Raw genomic sequence first — 24,515 nt, 5'->3', positions numbered from 1 at the left:
ATTATAAGGGCCTGCTGCAAACAATGGAGGTGTTAGAGCTTCTAAAAAAATAAGAATGCTGAAAGAATCTTTTATAATGGAAAATATTAAGCAACCTTAGTCTAGGGCCAGCTGGTAGTGGGCAGTATAATATAAGATCTTTGGAGGAGAGCTGTTCAAATAATAAATTTTCAGAATTTCTTTTCTCCCGCTCCCCCCAACTTTAAACTATTTTAACTATTTTCTCCAGCTAGAATTATTTGCCAAATTCAGCCAACTGCTAAATTTTCCTTAATAGTTGTCTTTTTCTTTTTTTTTTTTTTTTTTTCTTTTTTTCCCAGTCAATAGGTTTCTTGTAAAAACAAACCCACTCTCCCACCTCTGGTTTGGACTTACGCTGTTCGCTGATGACGCATTTAGGAAGAAATTTGCCTGTGGTCAACTTTTTTTTTTCCCCCCTCATTTCTTGTCAGATCTCACACATTACAGTAACCAAGCTGATCTGATAGCTGCGCCTGGATCCAGAACCTGGCAACATTCACGGGAGGCTTTTCATTAGCCTCTGCCATCTCCACGTCACCCTGCCCCAGCCTGGAAGCTTGTGCACAGTGTGGGGCTGGAGGTTCAATAGGCAGCAGCCTTTAGCCCTGCCCTGGGCCAGTGAATAATTATCGTGTTCCTGGTGTGCACTGCAGATGAAATGCTGTGCCTTGGTGCCAGGGGAGGATCGTGCTGCTGGAGAGCAGAGGCTCCAGCCGCTTGAAGCCATTGATCCCACAACACTTCTTGTAACTGTGCAGGTGTGAGCCAAGGTATCCTGGCCAAATCCCCTTCTGGAAATTCACCAGCTCTGGCAGCTTATTCACTTAAAGTCATCTCTGTGTTTTTAATTGCAAGAGGTGCTCCTCACTTCCCTTCCTTAGGAGCAGACTTGTGCCACGTGCTCCTGGCTCACAAATACCCACTGCGGCACTGCCTGGCTCAGGGCCGGGCTCTCCTGGGATGGCGGTGCACTCCTCGCACGTGCAGCCGTTAAGAGCTCTGAGCCCTTTGGGGCTGCCCTGCAGAGAGCCTGAGGCAGGGCTGCCCTGGGCTGTGGGGAATTGTAAACGTGCTGCAACAAACTGCCTGAGCCCCAGAACACAGCTCCAAACTAACAAAACTTGGTTGTTTGGCAGTGGCGGGCTCTGCCTTGATTTCAGAGACTGTTTTATGGCTGCTAACATAACATCACTGCTCCAAAACCTTCCCTGTGTGTGTGTTGGTTTTTTTTTTTATAATATATTTATTAGCTCTACCTTCAGAGAGGCAGTGCCAAATTTTCAAATAGAACATTCAGTCTGTTATTTAGGCATTTAAGTGAATAGTGAAAGTGCAAGTGATAGCTATCTAGAGCACATAAAGTGCAGGAACAGGCAGGTAATCCAGGTACCCATGTTTGAAAACAGAATGCTGAAAGCGTGGCCAAGGAACAATACTAAGGCAAATGGTAAATGTGGCAGTGCAAAGGGAAGGAGAACACCTGGTGAAAGTGGCCTCTTTTAGCTGGGGTGGTGTTACACCTTGGTTGGATGTTGTTGCTCTACCGTGAGTTGAGTTTAGCAGGGCCTTAGTTCATGTCTAAGTAGTGCAAATGAAGCTGGCCAAACACTGGCTCATGCTACTTCTCACACCCACAGAGGCTTTGCCAGGGGAAGGCTCTGATCTGTCATGTTTCATTGCATCTGCACAGCAAGTGGGCTTGAGGCCACCAGCAGCACCTCTCAGAGCTTCGGTAGCGTTCATGAAGTTCAGCCACACAGGAGAAAAGAAGGCGCAACCCAAAACCTCAGATTCAGTGATTTGGCAGTAAACTTTGTACGTAAGTGAAATAATAGTTTTTCCATTTTCGTCATTACATAGCCACCTGAAACAGTGCAGCCATGCTCCCATCTTTTCATTTAAATCTAAACATCAAACATGATGCATTCTGTGTCCTGAGCTCTGGATAGGAGCTTTCTTCTGAAGTTTCCTTTTGCCACCTGAAATAATGATGAAGGCTGTCCAGAGGAAGGGTTGTGCTGCAGTTATGGGCATTCTAACATAATCCCTTTGTGTATGAACATTCATAGACTGGCACATCAGTGGTGAATCACAGCAAGGAGTCAACTTTCAGGAGAAAAAGTGCTTGTTGTGAGCATGAGGCAAGCACATCTGTGGTGGAAGCAACCTGCAGCAGAGGTACCCTGGCCTCTGCAGAACTTCCTTGCAAGGCTGGAGCTGAAACCTACAGCCCTTCAGCAAGGCATGGGGGGAACCAGGGCTCCTCACAGGAGATGACCCATGAGGTGGTGCACCAGTTTGCACACAGGAGCAAGGGACAGGGACACCTGCTCAGTGTAATACCCTGTTTAGGAACTTGCGATTCAGTAGGGCTAGAGTCTGCAGCATTTCTCCTAACTATCTTTACTCAAATCTTTCCAAATGCTACCATTGCCTCTGCACTGAATTTTCCACTTCACTCTATTAGTTCCGTAGCCAATGTATCTTCCTTCGATGAGAGAAGGGTGGGATCATCTCACCACGTGGGCATCTGAGCCTAGAGAGCCTTGCTGGCTGGAGAGTGTTACCAGCAGTTTGGAGAAGGTCGGTATGGTGATAAGTCCCTGAATCAGTGTGCGCTCGGTGTCTCACCTGTCTCCCACCTACATCCTACTGTGCAGCTGATGTCAGCCTTTCACTAGGAGCTTCTGGTCCCTCCGCTCAATACATCTGCATGTGCTTTGCACCAGCTGAAGTGAGATCCTTCAGAACTGCTGTGCAGACATCTGTCCTTCAAGATTTGTCTGTCCGTGATGCAAAACAGTTGAAGCCAGAAGCAGGAAATTATGGGACTGCCACTGCTGTGCTCCCTGTGGCATGCAGATAAGTCTCTGACATGCTGAGGGAGGAGGAACAGATTGGGAGGCCAGCTGGAGCAGGCATGACCTCAGGCCCACAGGTTCAGCCAAGCGTCCTGGGTCAGGACAGATGGTCAGTGGGCCTTACAGCACTGATAACTGGCGTTCATGGGCCAACTGCCTGGCCAGACAGAGACTGGAAATCAGCTGGGAGATGAGTGATGCAACTTCTTCTTCTTTAAACAGCCAGGATGGGGCTAGAGCACATGATTTTTTTCCTTTTCAAGGCAGCCAAAGTGCAGTGTGTGTAGTGCACTAACCTTTTTTTTTTTTTTTTGGCTGCAGTAAGCCAATTGCCCTCTATTCTTTTTACCTCCTTTGTGTTTCTTGCACAACTTAACTGATTGCTCTAGAGAAACAGGATTTTGAACCCAATTCTCAGCTGACTTAATCTGGCATAATTCAGGAGTAACTGTAGTTATACTTGTACAAGATCAAAATCAGTCCAGTTCTTTTTGCAGTGCAAAATCTGTGGTTTGCTGAAAAAAGAAAATAATCAAAGATGTGAACACTAGAGCCAGCTGAAAAGGGAGAATGTTTTTTTGTCCTCCAAATATCAATATTTTTGGCTAGCTATTTAAGCAATGGAAAATAATAGCTTTGAGGGAGAAAAATATTGCATGGTACCTACATATTTGGTAATATGATGCAAAATTTTATGAAAGAAAACAAAAATTGGAAAATTCCCATCAACTGAAGATAGTGCTGATGTCTCTAGTGGCATTTTGTATTATCAGAGCACAATCATAATACAGCAGTGATGGGATGTGTGGTTTCACTTGTTTAAGAACACTGACTGAACTCCATTGAATAATGTCAAACAGATACTCAGAGCTGAAAGATGCTGCTAGTATTTCATATTCTAGTGTGGAATATCAGTGCTGGGACATGGCATTCAGCAGGCAAAATTTCCACGCACAAACCTGCAGGACTACAAACCTGGGCTGTAGTGACCAAGCTTTGGTTGAGTTCATGGTCTTGAGGAATATTGGCCTGGCAAAGATCAAAGTCAGGAGCCTGAACTTCAGGATAGCCAACTTCCAAATGTTTAAGGAATTGCTGGATGAAATCCTCTGGGAAACTCTCCTTAGAGACAAAAGAAAAAAGCTGAACTGGCAGCTCTTTAAGGACACCTTTCTGACTGCGCTAAAGCTCTCCATCCCACAGGACAAAAAATTAAGTGAAGGAGGCAAGAAATCAGAATGCCTGATCAATGATCCAGTGGTCAAACTGAAGGATAAGAGTGACACGTATAGGTAAGGGAAGCAGAGATGTGTGGCCTGGGGAGAATACAGGGATGCTGTACAGATGTGTAGAGATCGGGTCAGGAAAGCCAATGTATGGAACTGAACTTTACACTGGTTGTGAAAAATAACAGGAAGGGATTCCACAGGTACATTGGTCAGAAGAGACGGGCCAAGGAGATTGTCCCCCCTGTGATAAATGAAAAGGGAGAACTGACTACAGCAGACAAGCAGAAGGCTGAGGTACTGAGCAAGTTATTTGCCTCTATTTTCACTGGCAGGCAGGCTTCCCAGAGACCGACTCATGAGACTGAATGTGTCTGTCTATCTCTGCTGTGTCAGACTACACGCATCCCAGGGTCCTGAAGGAACCAGCTGATATGGCTGCCAAGCCACTCACCATCAAATTTGAAAAGTCAGGCAAAGACCCTAGTGACTGGAAAAATGGAAACATCCTTCTCATTTTTAAGAAGGGGAGACAGGAAGACCTGGGGAACTACAAGCTAGTGAACCTCACCTTTATGACTGGGAAAATCATCCTGGAAAATCCTCCTGAAAGCACATGTGAGATGAGGAGGTTATCCGAGCCAGCTAGCATAACTTCACCAAGGGAAGATTGTGCCTGATCAATCTGGTGGCCTTCTGTGACAGTGATGGCTTTGGTGGACCAAGGAAGGGTAACTGATGTAGTCTACTTGGACTTCTGCAAGACCTTTGATCTGGTCCCACAGCACATCCTTATCTCTAATTCGGACCCTCAATATAACCCTCAAGTGTTAGAGTGAAAGTGATTCTGCTATATCTGCAGGTACTGGTGCAACACCTGCGGCTCCTGGAAACCCTTAAATACAAGCCATTCTCTGCAGCTTGCTTGCCTGAATAGTCAGAGAGCATACATGCAGCTCACTGAGGTGTGTGCAAAGCAATCAATATGCTGACATGATATTGATTCTCTAGCTCTAGTGAGCTAGAGAAGCTGCTGACATGGTACAAGGCCAAAGTGTGCCTTTGTGCCACACTACAGGTGCTGTGGTAGGAGAAGAAGGGAAGAGAGGGGAATACCAGGCACTGGCTGGATTTATATTCCAGCTGAATATTGGTACAAGTTGACTGCTTATGTGACCAGAGAGGCTTACATTTGTTTCTAGTCATGGTCATGAAGCATGGCTGTGAAACACAGAAATCCTGAAAATGAAATGAATTATGTAGAGCCTTCACCGGTACAATCTACTGTAGTGTTGTGTGACTTGCTGGTTTCAGTAAATGTGAAACTTTATGTGCAGTCAGTCCTTCCAAGTTCATTTGAGAAAAGCCTAAGATCTTGATTTCCATAAGCATTGTGGTCCTCAGATAGTCTCAAAGAGTGTTGACCAAGCACCCTGCTAGCCCCTGGCACTCAGCAGCATGCCTGTAGGAGCAGGTCAGCAGCTGAGGTGCCCTGATCTGGGAGGCCGTGTGCCCTTCTGAGAGGTGCCCTCAACCTGCAGATGCCCAGCCAAGGTAGCCATGAGAAGGTGGATAGAGCATGATCAAGTTAAACTTCAAAGCCCACAGTCAGGCTAGCTTGGCATCTTTCCTTTTGACCCCTGTGGTTCAGATATTAAGCTGATAAAGATCTTCCTAGAAAGAAAAGGCCCTTCTGTGTTTTCCATCACCCAACAGTGCTGGCAGGAGGTATATTCTACAACACTGTACTGTAATCTGAATCGGGACTGAAGTGCGTCAGCAGACAGCATATGGTATGTTTATTATTCTACTCTTCACAACCCTGCCTGTGGGGAAAGGGAAATGTTGGGGTTTAGGTCAACCACTGGACCAGTAGGCAGCACTGATAAGTGACATGTCATCACTGCACAGTAACTACTGCTTTATAGCTTAGATAGTGGTCTGAGCTACATATCACCAGAAATGTATGTACTTCAGGCAAGAAACGTTTTAGGGATATATTTTTTTATATAAGAAATTACTTAACGTTATTAGTTAATCAAGCACTCTGTTTAACTCTTTAGGCTTGTAAAACTCATACAGGCCAAGTACACTTGAACTACATAAATACAGTAATTCTTTTCTGCTATTATTTTTAGCAACAAGTTTTACTTCTGCACTTGACTTTTGGTACGTGCGTGTATTTCAGAAGGAGTTTGGTGGAAGGAAAATTTGTACTGGATCTAAGTTCTTATTATTATTCTCTTTACTGTGTTGTAACCTGCTTTGCTGAACATCCTCCTAAAGCAGCGGTTTCTGCTGTTGGCTTGTTGGCTGCTGGCAGCAATAAATTCTGAAGGGTTCATCTGCCATCCCTCCATACAAGCAGGGCTGACAGCAGAAAATCCTGCACCTGTGAGCATCACCAGAGGCACCCTGTGTGCCAGATGATCATGGCTGCTGCGTGAGCACAAGGTTCTCATTCCAGGGGCGTGATGGAGCCCACTCTTCTTCCCCAGGGAGCTGCCCTTGAAGCTCCTGGCTCCCTCCAGGCCTCTCTGGCTTATAGATTTAAACTTGAAACTACTGACTTTATAAATTGAGAGCGAGAGTCTTCTGATCTTACTTGTAACTCTCAAAATCAACTTTCTGAAATGTCAAAGCTACCATCCGCTGCAGGGAAAATCGAACCTGAAACTCCTACGTAGGCCTGTATCTTCACACAGACACGCGGCTCGTCATCTGCATGGCTGAGGTCAGCGGCAGATGTAAGTGGCTTCACCAGAGCACTCCTAAAGTACCCAGCACCTCCTGCTTATGGGGACGCTGTTGTGCTGGAAGCACGGTTTGGCTCCAGGGGTCCCGGAGTGGCAGAAGAGTGCCTGGCCTACCCCCTCATCAACCTCTGCCCTGTCATGCAGTTGGAAAGTTGAAGGTTTCATACACCCACTTGTGCAGACTCATCCTGGGAGTCGGGCAGGGTTCGCTCCCTCCCACATGCTGCTGCTACGCAGCCTCGGCCCAATGTCCCCTTCAGCCCCGATCCCCGTGCTGCCAGGTGGAGAAACTGCAACTGAGGGAGATGCTGGGCCACGAGGCTGGAGCAGGGCGGTGACAGCAGCCTCCCCACGGCACTACTCCGGGGCATGCTGGTGCTGGGTTTGTTCCCACAGGTGTGATGAAGTGCAGCTGCTCTCAACCCACACTGCTGACCCCTGAGCTGCACCCCTGTGCCTCTGCCCTCCCTGGCAGCGTGCTGGTGGGGTGGTCGGGGTGAAAAACCCGAGCTCTGCTGAGGGGCCCTGTACTGCATGTGGCTGTGGGTAGAAAGCACAGGAGAACCTCGATCAACCAGCCGATAGATGTGTGCTCAGGGTAGTGTCATCATCTCACGAGGGCTAATCCATTTTATAAGATACAATGTGCATGAAAAAATAAAAAAAATAAAAGGTTGCTAGGATAGTGAGAGGAGGGGGCTGGATCAGCACAGCCCAGGCAGAAGCCTTGGAAAGGATCCAGGGAGGCAGGAAAGATCCATGTGGAGTTTCCTGCAAAGAAATCATTCAAGAAACCGGGCAGAGGCAGCAAGTATGTGATGACTGTGTTGCTCTGCTTGGGTGGGGGGAACCACCGCCTGGGAAAGCAGCCCAGCCTGGGGACTTGGAGGGGGGAAAAAAGAGAAGGCTCAGTTTGGATCAGTCTGATTCAAGATAATATGTGGTTTGTATTTTCTAAGCAGAAAGCTAAAAATTAAAAAAAAATTATAATCTAATGTTGGAGGAAATGTCATTTTTCCCATTAGAAACCAAAACAAACCAGACCATAAAAACCCCAAGCCTTGCAGTTACAAAGCCAAGCACTGACATCTTTTCTGGTGAGGCACAGAGAGCTCTACTCTCCCTCGGTACCATGAAACCAGTGTGATTGGGATGTCCCCTGGCTGGACAAGGCCAGCACTGTGCTGAGTTCCAGGACTCCACCATGGGCATCCTTTGGTGGGTGAGGTTTCACACTCAGCGCTCAGCCTTTGGCACCACGGGCCAGCTGCCCCAGCACCATATGTAGAGTCATAGAATCACAGAACCATAGGGGGTGGAAGGGACTTGTAGAGATCATCGAGTTCAACCCCTCTGCTAAATCAACCTCCTTATAGTAGGTTGCACAGGAAAGCATCCAGGCAGACATGTAGGACATTCACAGCTGGGCAGACTGAACGACAGCCCTTGGGTTGGCTCAGTCTGGATGCCCTGGAACAGGGCTTGGATGGCTCTATCTCTGGCACTGCTCCCAGCCTGACTTTATGCTATTTCCAGCCCAGAGGCCCTGGGCCAGTGGTGCTGGAAGGAGACTGGGTACAGGAGCTGTGGGTGTGAGATCAGTTCAGAAGAAGCACTGGAAACTGATGCTGACAGCGTTTTTGAAAACTTTTTCCCTGCGTTATTAAAAAAAAAAAAAGGATTTCCTAAAATGACTGAAAATGAATTTGCCACATCTGCAAATAATGGCTCGTGGGTTGCCTGTATCTGCAAGCTGGTAGGAATAGCTACAGTCAGCAACTTTCTGGTTTAAATGACAAAAGCCCATGTGCCTACAGGCTGTGGTAAGTGCCAGGTATACAGCCAGTCCCCTTAAATCCCAAATGCTTAACCATTGAATTGTTTAAGCTCTGGGAGCTTGCACTCTCTTTGGCCAAAAAAGAGTTGTTTTTGGAACTGAGAATGGTTTGTAATTAAAGCCAACAGTATGAGAATCTGTAACTGATCTGCACTGAACAAATTATTTGGCTACCTGAAGAAAATCAAAACCTTTTAATTTTTTTGGAAAGAGGCTCAAAAGATTGAATAAGAAAAATATTAACTTGCTGAGAAAGAGGACACAATGCAGGCAAATTAAAGAAGGAAAATGGCTAAGTGTGTGCAAAAGTGGGGAAAACAGGACTAGCTTCAGTTTGATAAAAAGTCCATTCAGTGATCATGGCATAAAATTAGACCATTGTTAAAAGAAGCAGTTATAGATACTAAGAAGATCTTACGCTGTTGACCTTGACACTCCACAGTCACATGCTTGATGAGAGAGATTTTGTTTTATTTTTACTGAAACAAATTTCACAGATTTACAGTGATGACTGCAATTAAAATACACACATGGTGAAGGAGAGCTCAGGCAATGCTTCAAGGCAGTGCAGTTCTTTCCAAGAAATTTAACTCCTTGAAATTTACCATCTTCAGCTGTAAAGAAAATGTCAGAGGCATGACTCCAGGAAGGGTATTTAGTCAAACAGTACCAGATGGGTGTGTGGGATTCACCTTATGCTTTGGTTATGAATGAAAGGAGTCAGCAAGGGGTTTGCTATAGGCTCTTTTCACTTGAAGAACTCTGGGCAAGATGTGGTTAATGCAGGAGTGCTTGGGCCTGCTGTGTTTTGACGAGGAGATTTGTTGAAATGAGAGGAAGCTCACAGGAAGCCAGGTAGCACAATGACTGAAGTATGTTGCTCAAATGAATTCAGCATGTGACCAGACATTTTGCTCTGGTATAAAGGATGCCACTGTCTCTGGAAGATATAAAGAATGTGTGACAGCATTTTCAGTATTTTCCTTTTTCCAGGAACCTCATCAACAACAAGGCTTATGCTGTCCACATGAGGAGTAATATCAGTATTTCCAACCCGCAAACAGGGAAGCAGAGAATTCTGACTGATGTCTAAGGAGTTGGGCTGTGTCTGGGTTCAAAGAGGTTTGGAGCATATGTCTCTCCTTGAGGGAGGAGGGATTCAGCAGTGGACTCACTGAAGCCTGGTGTGATAGTGAGCAACGTGTCACCCGATACAGGAAAACAAATGCAAGGCAGAGGATGGTCCTTGTTCATCAAAGACTTACATACACATCTGTGCCTTCTCTCATGGTGTGGAAGGGAATTCAAGGAGTGTCACCCATCACGCTTGTCACACGCACCTCTAAACAAGTCATCCCTCTCTGCCTCTCTGTGAGCAGCCTTCCCTCCAGCCTAACCAAAATGTCTCTTGAATGTGCTGCACTGAAGAATGCAGACCCAAAGCCTACCCTTAGCAACCCACACATTTCAGAAATAGTTCAAGGGAGATCAAAGGAAATTATTGTACAAGCAGTCTACATAGATGCAAGTAATTTGCTGCATAAGGTAGCTTGTTTTACCACTTAAAATTCAACCAGAGCGCTCTCTTTAATAGTCAGAATTATCTATGGTAAAAGCCTTTTTGAACATGGCTGTAAGGGCTGTGCTTATATTCAAAGCGTTGTGGCTTTTTGGTTTTGCTTTGTTTTCGAAAGGGGTCAGTGAAAAGTGTTTTCATAAATTGAGAGCAACAACCATAACACACGTTTGAAAACAAGATAGTCTCATACAGGAAATATTTTTGCTTTCATTTTATTTTATGAATACATATACAAGAGATGCATAATCTTCCATTATCCAGGCTTAAAGGTAACAGGTTTTTTTGTTTTGTTTTGTTTCTTTATATAGGTTAAAGAGGAAAATAAAAATAAGGGTGAAGGAGGTGCAACATATCCAAACCATACAATTGAAAACCTTGCTAAAATTACTGCTGAAATGCAAACATGATGGAGGATGTGTCTGTGTGTTGGCCTGTACCAAAAAAGCCTCACCCACGGTATTTATGCACGTGAAAAAACAATGCTTTGGCATAGCCAGAGATTCCTCCATGCACACTTTGTCGACAACTTTGAAACACTGAGATAATAAAATCTGATAATTATATCGTATATCGATTTCTTTCCTTGGCAGCAATGTCTTTAAGTGCAGGGGGGAATAAAGAAGAGTCTGTTGACAAGAGACTTTTCTTCCGTACTAAGAGGACTATATTAGCAGGATGCAGGATGCTTCACATAGAAGAGATGGAGTTATATGTTCATATATATGTGTATAACGTAAAAATGCATATTTTATATGAGAAAGGAAGATTTGTCAAGATAACGTAAAATGAACCACTCTAAGACTAGCTTCCAGCAAAACATTTTGCTTTATTGGATCTATTTTCTAGCTACAAGTCAAGCTGACGTCTGTCAAGCTTTTTACTTTTCGTATGGCAGTCTATAAGAAATGTTTCATGCAACGTCTACAGTGGTAAATACAGGGTAAATAACTGGGATTAAACAGGTGAGCAATAACAGACTATTATAAGGACCAATAACAGCATATTATGTACATATAGCCATATTATATTCTCATGTCTTCACAGTAATGTGCAAATATGACAAATATGGCTTTCGTTTTTTTTTTTTTTTAATAAAGAAAGTAAGACATAATTATGCAGAATAATGTTTTAAAATGCTTAATAGGGTTTCACCTTTTTGTGAAACCTGTTCCATCTTTACTGCGTCGCGGTTAATGAGCCACCTCAGCACGGAGGTGTAGTTCAGGCCGAGTTCCGGAAGGGGGCACAGATTCCTAAGGCACAATATTAATGTTAAACATTTTTAATTTAAGTCATGCTATTTTATTTACTTTTACTTTTTGGTTATACGCAAGAATAGGTTGTTGCTATTCATATAATAAGCAGCTGATTGTAAAAAATACAATGTTGAAGGCTACACTACATGCCTACCTGTAGCTTCAGGAACATTAGCTAATCTGGAAACACACTATACAGCGCTGCATATTAAACCCTTGTGGTTTTTTGGTAATATTCTTTTTCGTACATGTAGCAGAGAATTATAAGGCTTCTGCGGAATAATAACATTATAACTGAACAAATATTTTACACTCTTCCGTACTGCTATTTACAGTTACTTTAACTCATAATTTGCCATTTGGTAAATAACAGGTATTTTGTATGCATCCTCCTTGCCTATGTAAAGTGCTTGCTTAACTGCATGAGGAAAGAAAATGCATACCTGCTTTAGGTTCAACAAACCCTCAAAAGAAGGAGCGGAAATATTTGTTGTGGATCTGAAATGCATTATCAGAAATTGAAATTATTGCTAAACTCAGTGCCCTGACCAGGCAATCATCTATATTATTTGTCATATATAAATATATGCATATATACCAGTATGTATGTACATGCATACACATTCATCTATCATGTAATAGATAGATTTCAATTTTTTGTCCATCAACCTTTTTTGTTTTGTGCTATTCAACTTGTGCTACGACTGAAGCCAGATTAAAATTAAAACCTTAACGTGCTACTACTAACAATCCTATGATTCATTAGCACATAAAGACAATATGCTAAAGAAAGCTGAGATGATGACAAATGAAGAGAATTTGAAATGCACTGAGAATAAGGCAATAAGATATACATTACAACAAAGAAAAGGCAAAGAAATTCTGGAATTCATAACCACATCTTGCTGGATAGGGATTTCACTCCCTACTTTGCTGCACAGTCCTAAGCGTCTTTACAATGTCACTCTCCAGAATGCAAGCTCTACATCTCTACACCTACCAACACTTTTAATGGTAGTAAATTCAAAGCTTATTTCAAATGCCCCGATGCCACAACCTGGTAAAATAAGGCACTTCCAGGGCTCTATTCCAGTGGAGCCATGCTGAAAAGATCAGCACTGGGAAGAAGCACTCAAGGGTTTGCTGAGTTTTCTAGTTTTGTCCCGTGAAACCAGCAGTCTTGGAGTATACTCCCTCCTTTTTCTTTTGAGATGATTTTCTTTAAAGCTATTTCATCAGTTGAAGTTGAGGAACTACTTCTTTGCAAGCAAGAGGTAAATCTTCAGTTCCTGACATTCAGTAACGTGGAAGATCAGAGTGCTACCAGGTTAACATCTTCAGTATTTTCGGAGTCTCTGCACTCGAGCTGACATGCCAGCTAAGTCAAAAGTGTGTGGATTTCATAGTAGGCCCGTATGGAAAGCTATGAATGGACATTGGTGCTGGAAAGGTCATTCCTTATAATTTCATTTACTGCAAAGAAAGAACACAGGAAAAAATGACTCAATTAGCATCACGATGCTGCAGGAGCAGAACTGCCCTGCAAACCTGCATCCATTTGATAGTTTCAGTGCAGCTCTGAACATTAAGCGAAACATCACGAGATAGCTAGTAAAGGCTGATCACAGTGCAAAACAGCAAGATTAACCATGGTTATTGACATGCTAAATATTCAGTAACACCAGACATCACAAGAACAGCAGCATCCTAGACCCTCGATTGCATCAAACATATTTAACATTTTCAATCACTTACATTTCCTCTAGAATTGGCTCTGAAAAATAAAGAGAACCGCAGGAAATCACAGAATCATAAGAGCCCTTTGGAACTTAGTCATGTGCTAATGGTACAAAGCTGCCAGCTGAACTGGGCATTTGAGCAGCAATGCCTAGGTAGGATACGATTTCACGTGATTTTTTTTTTTTTACCGTAGGCCAGCATTAAGAAAAGAGAGAAAAGAAACTCATGCTGCCCCATTCCCCATAGCTGATAACGTGTAAATGCTCCTTTCATAGTGCCCAGCACACATGGACATACAGTCCTTGCTCCCATCTGCACAGACAGGTAGCAGGAGCAAGCACAGTAAAGCCCTTGGCAAGAGTTAGAGAAGAGATTAAACAAGGTCCACTATCACAGCATCAGACAGTCAAACTGCATCTCTGATAAAGTGATGTTTTCTTTATTCACGAGCCTTCTTTCATTCTTCTCTCCCTCCCCTGTTGTCATCAAGCAATACAGTTTCCCACACTCGCATTATTTCCATTTATCAGCTTGTGATTTTTGGCAGATGGACAGGAAATGACAGAACCTGGCAAAGGTCGTCTACAGTGGACTACACAACATCCCTTTCATTTCCACCCCACCTCCCTGCAGCGACTGCCACCACCTGATTTACATGAAGATAGACCAAATGCCATCAGCTATGCTATCACCGCTTCTGAGTGAGAGATGCTGGGAGTGGGAAACACATGCTCACGTCATGGAAGTGCCACGGAAAAGCCCAAGTTTCCCTCTGCCTGTGGGCTGCTGTTCACAGCCATCCAGATAACTCCATGTGTTTACTGGAAAAGACCAAACCCGCCTAAAACCAACTTCCTGAAACAAGTGGTTGGCTTTTATTTTTTATATGCATATGCTTTTTTTTTTCTTTTCTTTAGACCTATTGCCTATTTTGTAATTTTAGCACATGAATCAATCAGGATTAATGTCACAGGTCCTGGCCAATGCAACCACTTCTGCCAGTGCCATACTTAAGAAAGAAATATCAGTTGCATTTGTAACTAACTACATATTTATGGCAGCAGACTAAGCAGCATGGAAATGAGATGTGAAGGCAAAGCAGCTCTTGAGAGTGTTGCAGAGTTTATCTTTAGTACTGCTGAACAGGGGAAGCAAATTTAAGCAACCAGCCATTTTCTGTGACAAAGACTGCCCTGCCATCTGAACACAGCAAGAAATGCTACTCCATTTATGCGCTGCAAGGTGCTGGACAACTTCCTGAACTGAATCTCTACCTTGAATGCAAACAGTGCACATTTTCTGTGGGACAATTCTTCCATGATGCTTTTGCAAAGATAGATTCTTTGATAAACTTCTCAAACTAGCACTGGGTACAGAGCAAAACTCACAGTGATATCTTTGTGCCGAGTGCAATGATGAAAACAAATCCTCATATGGGTCAGTCAATATTACATTTTTTCCTTACTTTGCACCAAGTTTCTGATTTTGTTTCCACGAAATAAAATTAGAACACTATTCAGGGCAATTATCAGATGTTAGATAGCAAATCTTCACAATGTCTCTATACAGTTGTGAAAGTAAGCAATACAACTGTGAGGACAGGGAGGTGGAGAAACAGAGGTGATCACCACCAGAGTGTTTGCATTCAGGTATCTCAAATCTCAATTCTCTAAATGCTGGGACATAAGCTGAGGTGCTCTATATTTGTTCAATAAAATTCTCACATATAATATCCCCCAGCCCAACAGCACAAGATTCTCCCCATTAAAGTGTTTAGAAAAAGTATTTTGGAAGCAACTTGGTGACACAAACACCTAAGAGCTAGAAGTCCATCACCAAAACCAGCTTAGGCCCTTAGAGGCAGCCTTTCCAGCCCTCCGATGAATCATCTGTCACTCAAGCCCTGTAGACATGACTTACTCTAGAGGTGACATGACTTTTCATTTGGGAGCCCACCTGCTTTGGTTCGTTGCTCATGCTCTCTTCAGCTCTCAGCAACCAGATAAAGCTGTCACCAACTCGTAATTTGGTCACTGACCTCAACAGGATACAGACTGGATCTTTGGCTTTATCGTGCATTTTTATTATATTCTTCCTAACAGGTAAATTTTTGCTATTTTGGTGAGTAAGTCAAGTTTGGTATTCTTCACATAACAACATCTGACAACTTTTCAACATCAGTCACTACAAAATGACAGTGTTGAACTGAAGTGTAGCCATTGCCATCAAATCTCACAGAGTCAAATTAGCTATGAGTATGCGCAACATCAGCTTCATCCACGTCGGCTCACAGACAGCAGGGCTGTCAACAGGTCAACAGGTCACTGCTGTTTCTTCCCCTTTACCCACCATTGCACTTAAGAGGCAAAAATTCCCAGTAGTGGAATGGAAACAAAGTCACAGAGATAGACAAGGTGCAAGCCCCAAGTGGGGGAACAGGTAACTCAGCAAAGCAGCTGATAGCGTAGAGGCAGACTGCTCACAGAGAGGGCTAAACACAAGAGCTGAAAGGGGAAGTGTGCCTAGAGCGGGCTTCCCCAAGCTGCCCACCAAGGCACCTGAACTGGAAGGAAATGCCTCCAGAGATGAGGAGCCTACAGAACAGGCAGCAGGCACGCGTGGGCTGTGCACTGGGTGAAGCTTGCTGGGCTCAGCTTGAGACACGAAACCTGTCTCCTCCAGCATTCACATGAAGATGCTCCACTCTCACTCCAGGTCCGACGGACAGAAGTTGGGTTGAAAACGCACTTTAGTCAAAATAACATGCAAATTTGGATTACATTCCTCAAATGGTTTCCGTTCAGACTTAGAAGTGTCTTCAACATTTTTTAATTTTGAATTTCTGGAAAATTTGCTTCCTTTATACTCCAAATTTTATTAACCCTGCTGGATGTTCAGGAAAATATTTTATTTGGAAATTCTGTTATTGAAAGACTGATTTTTTGAAACATCCTGTATGTCCATCTGGTCTGTATTTGACAACTGACAGAAGTCCATTATTCTGCAAGAAAGAGCACAGGAACCAGGCATGTCTCCAGTGATTCTTTCTTTAACACCCTTATACCTTCTGACTGCTGGAGGGCTTCAGGAGCAAGAGGAGCTCTGGGTCCTTGTTTCTTGGGAACTTAGATGGACTTTCTTCCATGAAATCCTCTAATAGTTTTCCAAAGCTGTCCTGGCCTTCGTGGTTTCCTGCAGTGGGTTCAGTGGGTTCCCGTTGAAGGATGTGTTGATGGAAAAAGTACTTCCTCTTGTTTTAAATTTGCTTCTTGATAGTATCGTTCATATGCCATGTGAACAAGTTGGTCACTTCGTGTTTGGCAGTGCCTTTGCCATCCATCACTTCCTTTCCCATATTATCCTCAGGGCTCTGCTTGGTCCTGTAGGACCAAGAACTAAGAAAGGTAAAGTATGCTGTTGGTGCAGAGAAAACAATTTATATTTTTCTCTTTGCTCCCGAATTACCAACAAAATGTTTATTAAAAAAATGAAAGGGAGTCTGTTGCTTTGAATGATCTAGTTTTGGCTTACAGACCTGTTACTACAACAGGATTGTGTGTAAGACACAGAACAGCAGCATTCAGTGCAAGCAACGTTTTGGCCTGGGTTTGAGTTTCTTTTTCTAAAACAAGTGCCAGTCTTTGATTCAGCAGCTGCTTGGATACATTCATATCTGTAGTACCATTCCAAGAGTAGTTGTGTTTTTCAACAAGCATAACATTTTTCAAAAAAAAAAAAAAAAAAGGTAGCAAAGGTTTTACACTCATTTTTAAAACACAAACTGAGTAATCATAATCCTCAGTGTTATTCTCGGGGGAGAGAATGGGTATTGTTGCTTTTGTCACTAAAACCTACAGTTCCCCACAGTGCCTTCCCTCGACTGGTATTTTCCATCATCATGTTCAGCTTTTCCACTGATATGAACTCAAGAAGTAATAGTGCTGAGAAATGCAGGTAACATGTGACCTCTCTACCTGTCAAGCGTCTGAAAGCAGAACCTTTCCTTTTCTAAACAGCAGATGCCACAGCAGCAGGATGTGGTGAGCTGTTACACCACATTTTAATTTAATAGCGAGGATTTTTTTTCCTTGTGTTTAATTTCTCTTTAGAATGCCCTTGCAATGGAAACTTTTGCTTCACTAGTTAGCAAAATCAGTGCCTTAGCGATGCAACAGTTTGGGTTTCTGCACTAAACAGGATGACCAGATATATCTAAACTTGGATTCTATCAACTAGAGAAACTGCAAATTTCTAGCGACTTCTGCTCTCCTTCTATCTTATGACTAATTTGCCTATAGGTAGCATTATGGCTTTGTGTTTTAGTAACTGTTCCTTTGAGACCCAGTTCTGCCTTCTGTCTCAGATATTGATCCCACTGAAAGCAAAGAAGTTACAAGGTCAGAGGGGCAAGAAGTGGAGAGAAGCTACAACCGGTGAGCTCTTTGGGGGTACACAAAGATGAGAGTCTGGAAGACTTAGCCATGTGTCATTTAATGCTCCTAAAGGTAAATGTTCCCAGGAGTCTGAAAAAAAAATGAAAGGTGAGCTGAGAGACAGGATTGAAACCACAATTATAAAGAAATGAACCTCCAGTTTTGGGAGGGAATGTTGGCACTCTGAAAACATATCCTATCTCTGCCCACACTGCTAATGATGATAATGCCCATGGTTGCACTCTTGAGCTTCTGTACTATGAAATTACCAATATTCTTACATAGAAATGGATCTACTAGGCAAACACCAGTGAGTGGGCCATGGCAGAGTGAGTGGCCCACGCTTTGGAGGACAGTGTGGCAGCACTGGCCTCTGCACAGTCCTGAGTCGTGGTCTACGCTCCAGTCTGACCTTCCTGCAGCTCCTATCTTGCCAGGCAGATTAAAGCCAAATTTAAACAAGAAACAGGTTCTTTGTTAACTGTTTGAAATACAAATGTGCTCTCTACTCACAGAAGCTTTTCTTGCAAAACCAAAAACCAACCAAACAAAAAAAGCACACCTTTTAAGTAATCTTGAGAGCCTTCTGAAAGAGAAACTCTGATTCTATCATGGAGCTTCCACTTTCACCCATTATTTTTCTCTCCTTTCTTAATTAAGGCTCTGATGTGTGGTCAGCAGAAGCCTCAGACTGCTCACACATCACACCCCAAAGACTCTGGAAATCAGTGACCATCTTTTTGTTAACTTCAGTCCACTTCTGCAATGTCCCAGAGAGGTTTGGACATTGAGTATGTGGTAACTGGTGCTGAGGCTGTAAATGAACAGTTCTTTGCTTTGGGCAAGAAGCTTTTTTTTTTCTTTTCAGTGACATCAGTGCACAAGTATAAATTAATGACTGGGATGCAATACGACAAACTAAATGGAGTCCTGGGGTTTTCTTTTGTCTGCTGCAAAAGGAGACACAGACTGATAATTTTAATACAGTCCTGTGTGAAGACACAGCCAGGTTGACTCCACTCCCATGGGTACGCAGCACTGCACAGGCGTGAGTGTTTCAAGTTGCTGGCATTGCTGCAAGCCATCCTCATGTCTGCCTCCTGCCCGTACTGCACAGGACTCATCCAGAGACTGTCAGGCCACTGGGAGAAGAAGGAAGTCCAGTGGAGGTTTCCAGAGGAAAAGCTTGAGGGCTCATATTCATCAGGAGAGTTTCTGCTGTTCTCCACCCTACAAGCTCTCTGGGCAACCCGTTCCAGCACCATACCACGCCACTACTCTTTCAGTAAAAAAGCTTACCCCTAATATCTGATTGAAATCTCCCTTCCTTTATTTTAAAACCATTCCCCCTTGTCCTATCACTATCTACCAATTATAGTTTCTCGTTGGGAACAGCCAAGGCACCTCCACAACTGACAGACCAACTTTTCCTTGTTACTTCTTGCCCACCTGTGACCACCTGTGACCACCATCTCCGTGATGGTGCAGAACTGAAGCAAAAGGTTCAGAATAATGTAATGCTCTCTCACCAAAAAGGAACAAAAAGTGACCTGCTCTGCTCTGACTGCTGCACTTGTCATGGAAAATACAAATAATACCAGCTGCATCTTTCAAGATACATGTGTGAAAAGCCTGTGTGAATAATACTCTTCACTGCTCAAGTGGGCAGAACTAAGCAGCCAATGCACTGCCATGTTTGAACTCCACGGCCTGGCTCTGATCAAACTGCACATCTATGTCTCACTTTTGAACAATCTTCAGAAAAGAGGTGCAGTCCAGGTAGCAAAACTGTCTAATTTTTGCCTTTCAACAGAATCTATCACTGTTAGTCAAGCCTTTCAACTACAGAGGCTCCCAGGCCAGTGATATCTTCATGTACTGCTTTGCACAGTGCAAACACACTCCAAAGTGCTTTGCCTGCAATGGTTCATTGGCCACAAGCATCCTGGAGAAAAAATCTTGTTTTCCTGTCCATTAAGCACAGCTCTGAACACGCTGTCACTATGCAGCATATGAACAGTGATACAGTAACACAACTCTGGAGGGAGTTTAGGAGTTTGACATTAACATCATGCTACCTGTAGCATAGTATGACATTCACTTTGATGTCTTCAATTACTGCTCTCAGATTTTTCCACAAATGATGACACACCTTGCTTCATCAGGCTTCTGTGCTTCTGCAAGCCCTTTATTTCAGACCAAATGCCAAATGTTAGCATCACTCAAGACGAATTCAAATTCACTAAAGAATCCAGATACATGAGTAAAATCCTAGTTTTTATCTGGGTCCCTACTTTCCCTCTACTAATAAACCTCTCTGATGCACAAAAGTTGCAACAGAGAATACAGACTTATTACTTAAGTCATTGAAAAGAAGAGAGTTGTCTTAGATAATTAATATTTTCAAATCTACTATTATGCTAAGAATTAAAGAAAATTTCAGAAAGGACAGAGACAAATTCCGAAGACGCCAGTTTGAAATGCAAACCTATAGATCATGTTGAAGCTTACTGAATTAAAAATGAAACAAAACAAGTCCTGTGAAGCTATGGAAAATATAACTTCACACGTTCCATAAGAAGTCAGATCTTGTATTATCTCAGGTGTCCTGGATGTGTTAAAACCATAAACTTATTTTTATCTGTTTAATCATAATAAACTATCACCACAAGCCATTCTATTTTTGGAGACTGAGAATGGGACAGTGGAGCAAGTGAGTGACAACAAGTAGCATGTTTTTTATAAAACGTGATCCTCCATACAAATGTAGGCTTGACAGGATGCAGGGTTTTGTGCTTAACAGCCAATAACATGGAGCCATTATCCTACCTGCTCTGTCCTTTGCCTTGTTTATCTCAGTACCTCCAATCTCCCCTAGCTACTGTTCTGTAGTGGTAAGGATCCTCACTGCAGTGTGGTGACAGCAATGTGTGGCAGCAGTCTGACTGTGGCTCTTGATTGTGGCTCAGACTAAACGAATCTCATCACACTGCACACTGGGCATGGATTATCCATCCCTCCCATAAGCAACCCTGCCAATGTCCTGCACCTCCTGCTCTGCATATACTTAGGGCTGAATCCCTGCCTGCTGGTAACGTAACACAGGAATCAGCAGAGAGGAAGTGATTCTCAGAACAGTGGGTTCCAAACCTTACATTGTTTTTAAGGCAGTGCTCACCGTTTAGCATTTAAGCTAAAGAATCTGAGTCCATGGGGAAATTTTCAGTAGCTCTCACTGAGGCTATCCTCAACTGGAGCTGCTGGGGTTCGGGCTGCACAGGGGTGCAGGACTAGCCCTGCTATGGTACAAGCTACATTTGACACACGCATGCACGTATGAGGGAAGGGCTGGGCAACAGACCACATTTTAACCAAAATTATGTGTTTACGTTCCTAAAAGCATCTGTAAGGGAAACAAAACAGACGTGTTTTACATTTCATGCAAAATTTCCACACGACAGAAGAACTATGCAAATACTACCTAAGACAGCCAAAACCTGAGGTCAGTATTGTGGAAGCTTTGTGCGTACGAGAGAGGAAGAAGTAAGGAAGAGCAGACACTGTTTTGCTAGAAACAACAGAAATTTGCCCCTCTTGTGTGAAACACAATAATACCAACTCACTCTCATGATCAGTGTTGCTTTCCAGGTTAGTCCCCAGCAGTAAAATAATCCTGTCAGATGCTGGTGCTCAAAACTCACCAATCACACCCTGAAGCATGACAAGAGTGTATACAAAATCGACTGAAATTGAAAGCAATTCTTCATTTGCCTGCTCTTAGCCTCCAGTCATCTCAGGCAGCATTTGTCAAGCTTCAGACACAGCAAAAGGAAACTTCCTTTTCTTTTTCCTCTCCTATTTCTGATCCCATCCCATGATGGTACCACCCAACTGGCAGACAACTGAGCTGAGGGCAGCACTCAAGACCGTGCAATCAGAGCATACCAGGGCTGGAAGAACAAGGCTGAATCCACCTGGTAGTCCCAGAGATGGCAAATGGAGAGGGGGCAGCAGGTCAGGAGCAAGGCTGTGAAGCCCTGAGCCTGGCACAGGAGTTGTCTACCAGGGAAGCTCCTTCCAACATGCGTGGATCAGTCCTCAGTGCTGGGCCTGGAACACGCTGCTGTGAGTTGCACATGAAGCTTGTGCCACTGGACTTGAGAGGAACAATGAGGCTGCTGATGTACTCAGGCACTTCACTCACCATTTCTGGATTGATTTATCATTTCTAGCATTTCCGTTTTACATCTAAGTTATGCACTGGGAAAAATACTTTCAGTCTAGTTTACAGAGCTTATCTAGAAATCTCCTACCTCAGTGCTACAAAGACAGCTGAGGGCAGTTATGCTACGAAAAGAATTGATCTTTATTTCTAGGTTTCAGTAGGAAGGGTTTTCTCCAAATTTAGAAGAAATGACAGATTAGCTTTAGAAAAAAAATCTGGAGGTACAGTAGGGCAATGGGGAGCAAAAGAGAATCCAAAATCTCATTTCAGAGTTTTAAAAAGCCAAATAACACTGAATTTCCATATTGATTATACAATTATAAATCTTTATAGAAGCTTTCCAGCATTGCACATGAGCAATTCATCAAAGCATATTAGGTGCCAGAAAAGTTGCATTCAATATAAAGGGGTCATTAAGTTTCTTGTAATTGCACATTACTGAAACTTTCATTAGTTCTAAATCAAATAAATGGCATTAGCACATATGCTCCTAAATTGACTTCATGGAATAATACTGTGGACCTCTGTGATCATTTGGAATCTTCCAAAGCAAGTCACTTTGCACTACTGTTTGCAAAAGAATCCCCAGCTCATGTTCAAATAAAGCAAAGAAATAAGAACTGGAGGGAAGAATGACACCTTGGGGTTGTGCACGGGCACTTGCTGAGCATCCCTTTCTTTCCACTGCAGAGAATCACCAAAGGAGTCAGTTCTTTTTCCACTGAATCAGCCTCCAAGTCTGATGGACATCAGACGGTGGGAGAAGCACTGAGCCTCAATAGTGGAAATGTCCTGGCAACAGGTTAAAAGATACAGCATAGTCTAGCTGGTCTGATTCTGAGTAAGGAGAGTGTTGGGTTTGTCAGGAACTGGACTCATCCCATTATCATCACTGTCATCTGGACCTTTTTCCTTTCTAACCCTTTTCATCAGCAAACCTCAAGATGCACGCGGAACAGAGAAGATCAATGTGAAGATGAAAGACCAATGTCAATATCATTATTTTTACCTGTTAGCAAGCGGGTACCAATGTAGGGACACACAATGCTAGGTGCTCTATGATCTGTGATGTGCCTGTGTGCTTCTTTGGGGGCAATGAGAAATGTTATGAGCCCAGATTGGGTCATGTTCCCACGCAGGCCTGCTATAAAGGCTGAGCTTTGTTTTATAAGCCCAAGCTCACAGGGCTTTGTGCTCAGAAGATACAATGATGGATGTGATGTGGCTCGCTGAGCAGCCACACTCTGCTGATGGGAGATGAAGGCTGGGTGGGGCTGACAACATTTTTAAGACCCAGATGTGTCTGTCAGCTTTACACCTCACTAGCTACACTAGAAGACCTTTTCTGCATAAATTTTCCAGTTTATCTGGGAGGGTTTGAGCCAACAGTTGATTCCACAGATCTATACTTGAGGTCCTTTGATGCAAGCAGAGCCAAAGAGCAAAACTAAACATTCCTGAGCTGCAGTGGGTAACCACCAGCAAGGTGTTATGAGGTGTTCTGCCCAGCACAGGAGGCGCAGCAATGAAAACCACCACATTTAGGCAGCTGCTGAACTCTCATACTGCTTGGATGCTAACGCTGCCTATAGCAAGCAGCTTAAATTAGAGCAGCTGGAAGAATACTCTTGTTTACACGTGGTCCCAGTGTGACAGAGCTGCAAATATGGCAAAACATATTTTCTACTCATCCTCTCTCCCACACACTGTGCTAAGCTACAGAATTGTTCTTCAGAATGGATCGACAGAGCAAGGTCAACAGGCAACACCAGGCACAGCTGCAGGAGTCCACTAAGAATCACAGGTGCATTCCCAGGGAAGGAGAAGTTCTTCCCCCTTGCAGCTTGATTTGTGCCACAAAAGCTGTGCTGAGCTCAGTGCTCACCACTAGAGAGGACCTCAGCTCTCAGCTGTGGGCCTGCAGATGTGTAATATTTAGCTAAGCATTCAGACACAATGTTGTGACAGGACCCTGCAAGGACACCCTTCAGTCTCTGGGCTCAGGCTGGTGGCCTCACACAGTAAAGGGCACCTAACTGATGTAACCAAAGGAAAACAGTTAACTGCAACAAAGGTTTGGATGACAGGCTGTGCAAGCTGATTGCTGTTCATTCTGCACAGCAGCCTTTCCAGTGCACCACACCTTTTGTAAAACAGTTACATGAAACAAATGATTATCTCCAGTAGCTTCCATCCACACACATTTCTGAAATACTTTCATTCCAAACTGTTTTGAGAGGAAACATTATAAAGAATGGAAACCTGGCATTCAATCGGATGGAAACCTCTGTTTCCATTTTACAGAATAGGAAAAAAACAAAACAAAACAAAACAAAAAAAAAACAACTATAGAAAGAATACCTAACATTAACTGCTAAGTAGGGAGATAAAAGATAACTGGAGGCTGGTGTTGGGGAGCACTCCGAGGCTGCATGCATATACCTGCATTTGGACGAGCTTCTGAAGGGTGGGTCAGAGCTGTGTTTGCCACATAAACTTCTGGTTAGAAACTGGAGTTTGACAGACAAAAATTCTGTTTTCTTAAAAACTCACAAAATAAATACTTTTTTTTTTTTTTTTT

General features: G+C 43.4%; 1 protein-coding gene across 3 annotated transcripts in view; it reads right to left on the bottom strand.

Annotated features, from left to right (window-relative positions):
- Positions 1-10,476: 10,476 nt before the first annotated feature.
- Positions 10,477-24,515, bottom strand: part of NFATC1 (nuclear factor of activated T cells 1) — a 111,329-nt gene continuing 97,290 nt past the window's right edge. For all 3 annotated transcript variants that reach the window (XM_042840056.1, XM_042840057.1, XM_042840059.1), the window contains one exon: positions 10,477-13,009. In XM_042840056.1, the coding sequence (XP_042695990.1) occupies positions 12,960-13,009 (50 nt within the window). In that variant the 3' untranslated portion in view covers positions 10,477-12,959. The remainder of the gene's footprint in view (positions 13,010-24,515) is intronic.

Source organism: Centrocercus urophasianus, unplaced genomic scaffold (assembly GCF_019232065.1).
Source record: "Centrocercus urophasianus isolate 14NV4802_14NV808 unplaced genomic scaffold, USGS_Curo_1.0 seq_11, whole genome shotgun sequence".
Classification (NCBI taxonomy): domain Eukaryota; kingdom Metazoa; phylum Chordata; class Aves; order Galliformes; family Phasianidae; genus Centrocercus; species Centrocercus urophasianus.
The sequence above is the reverse complement of the archived record's forward strand: the minus strand, read 5'-3'. Positions and strand labels throughout refer to the sequence as shown.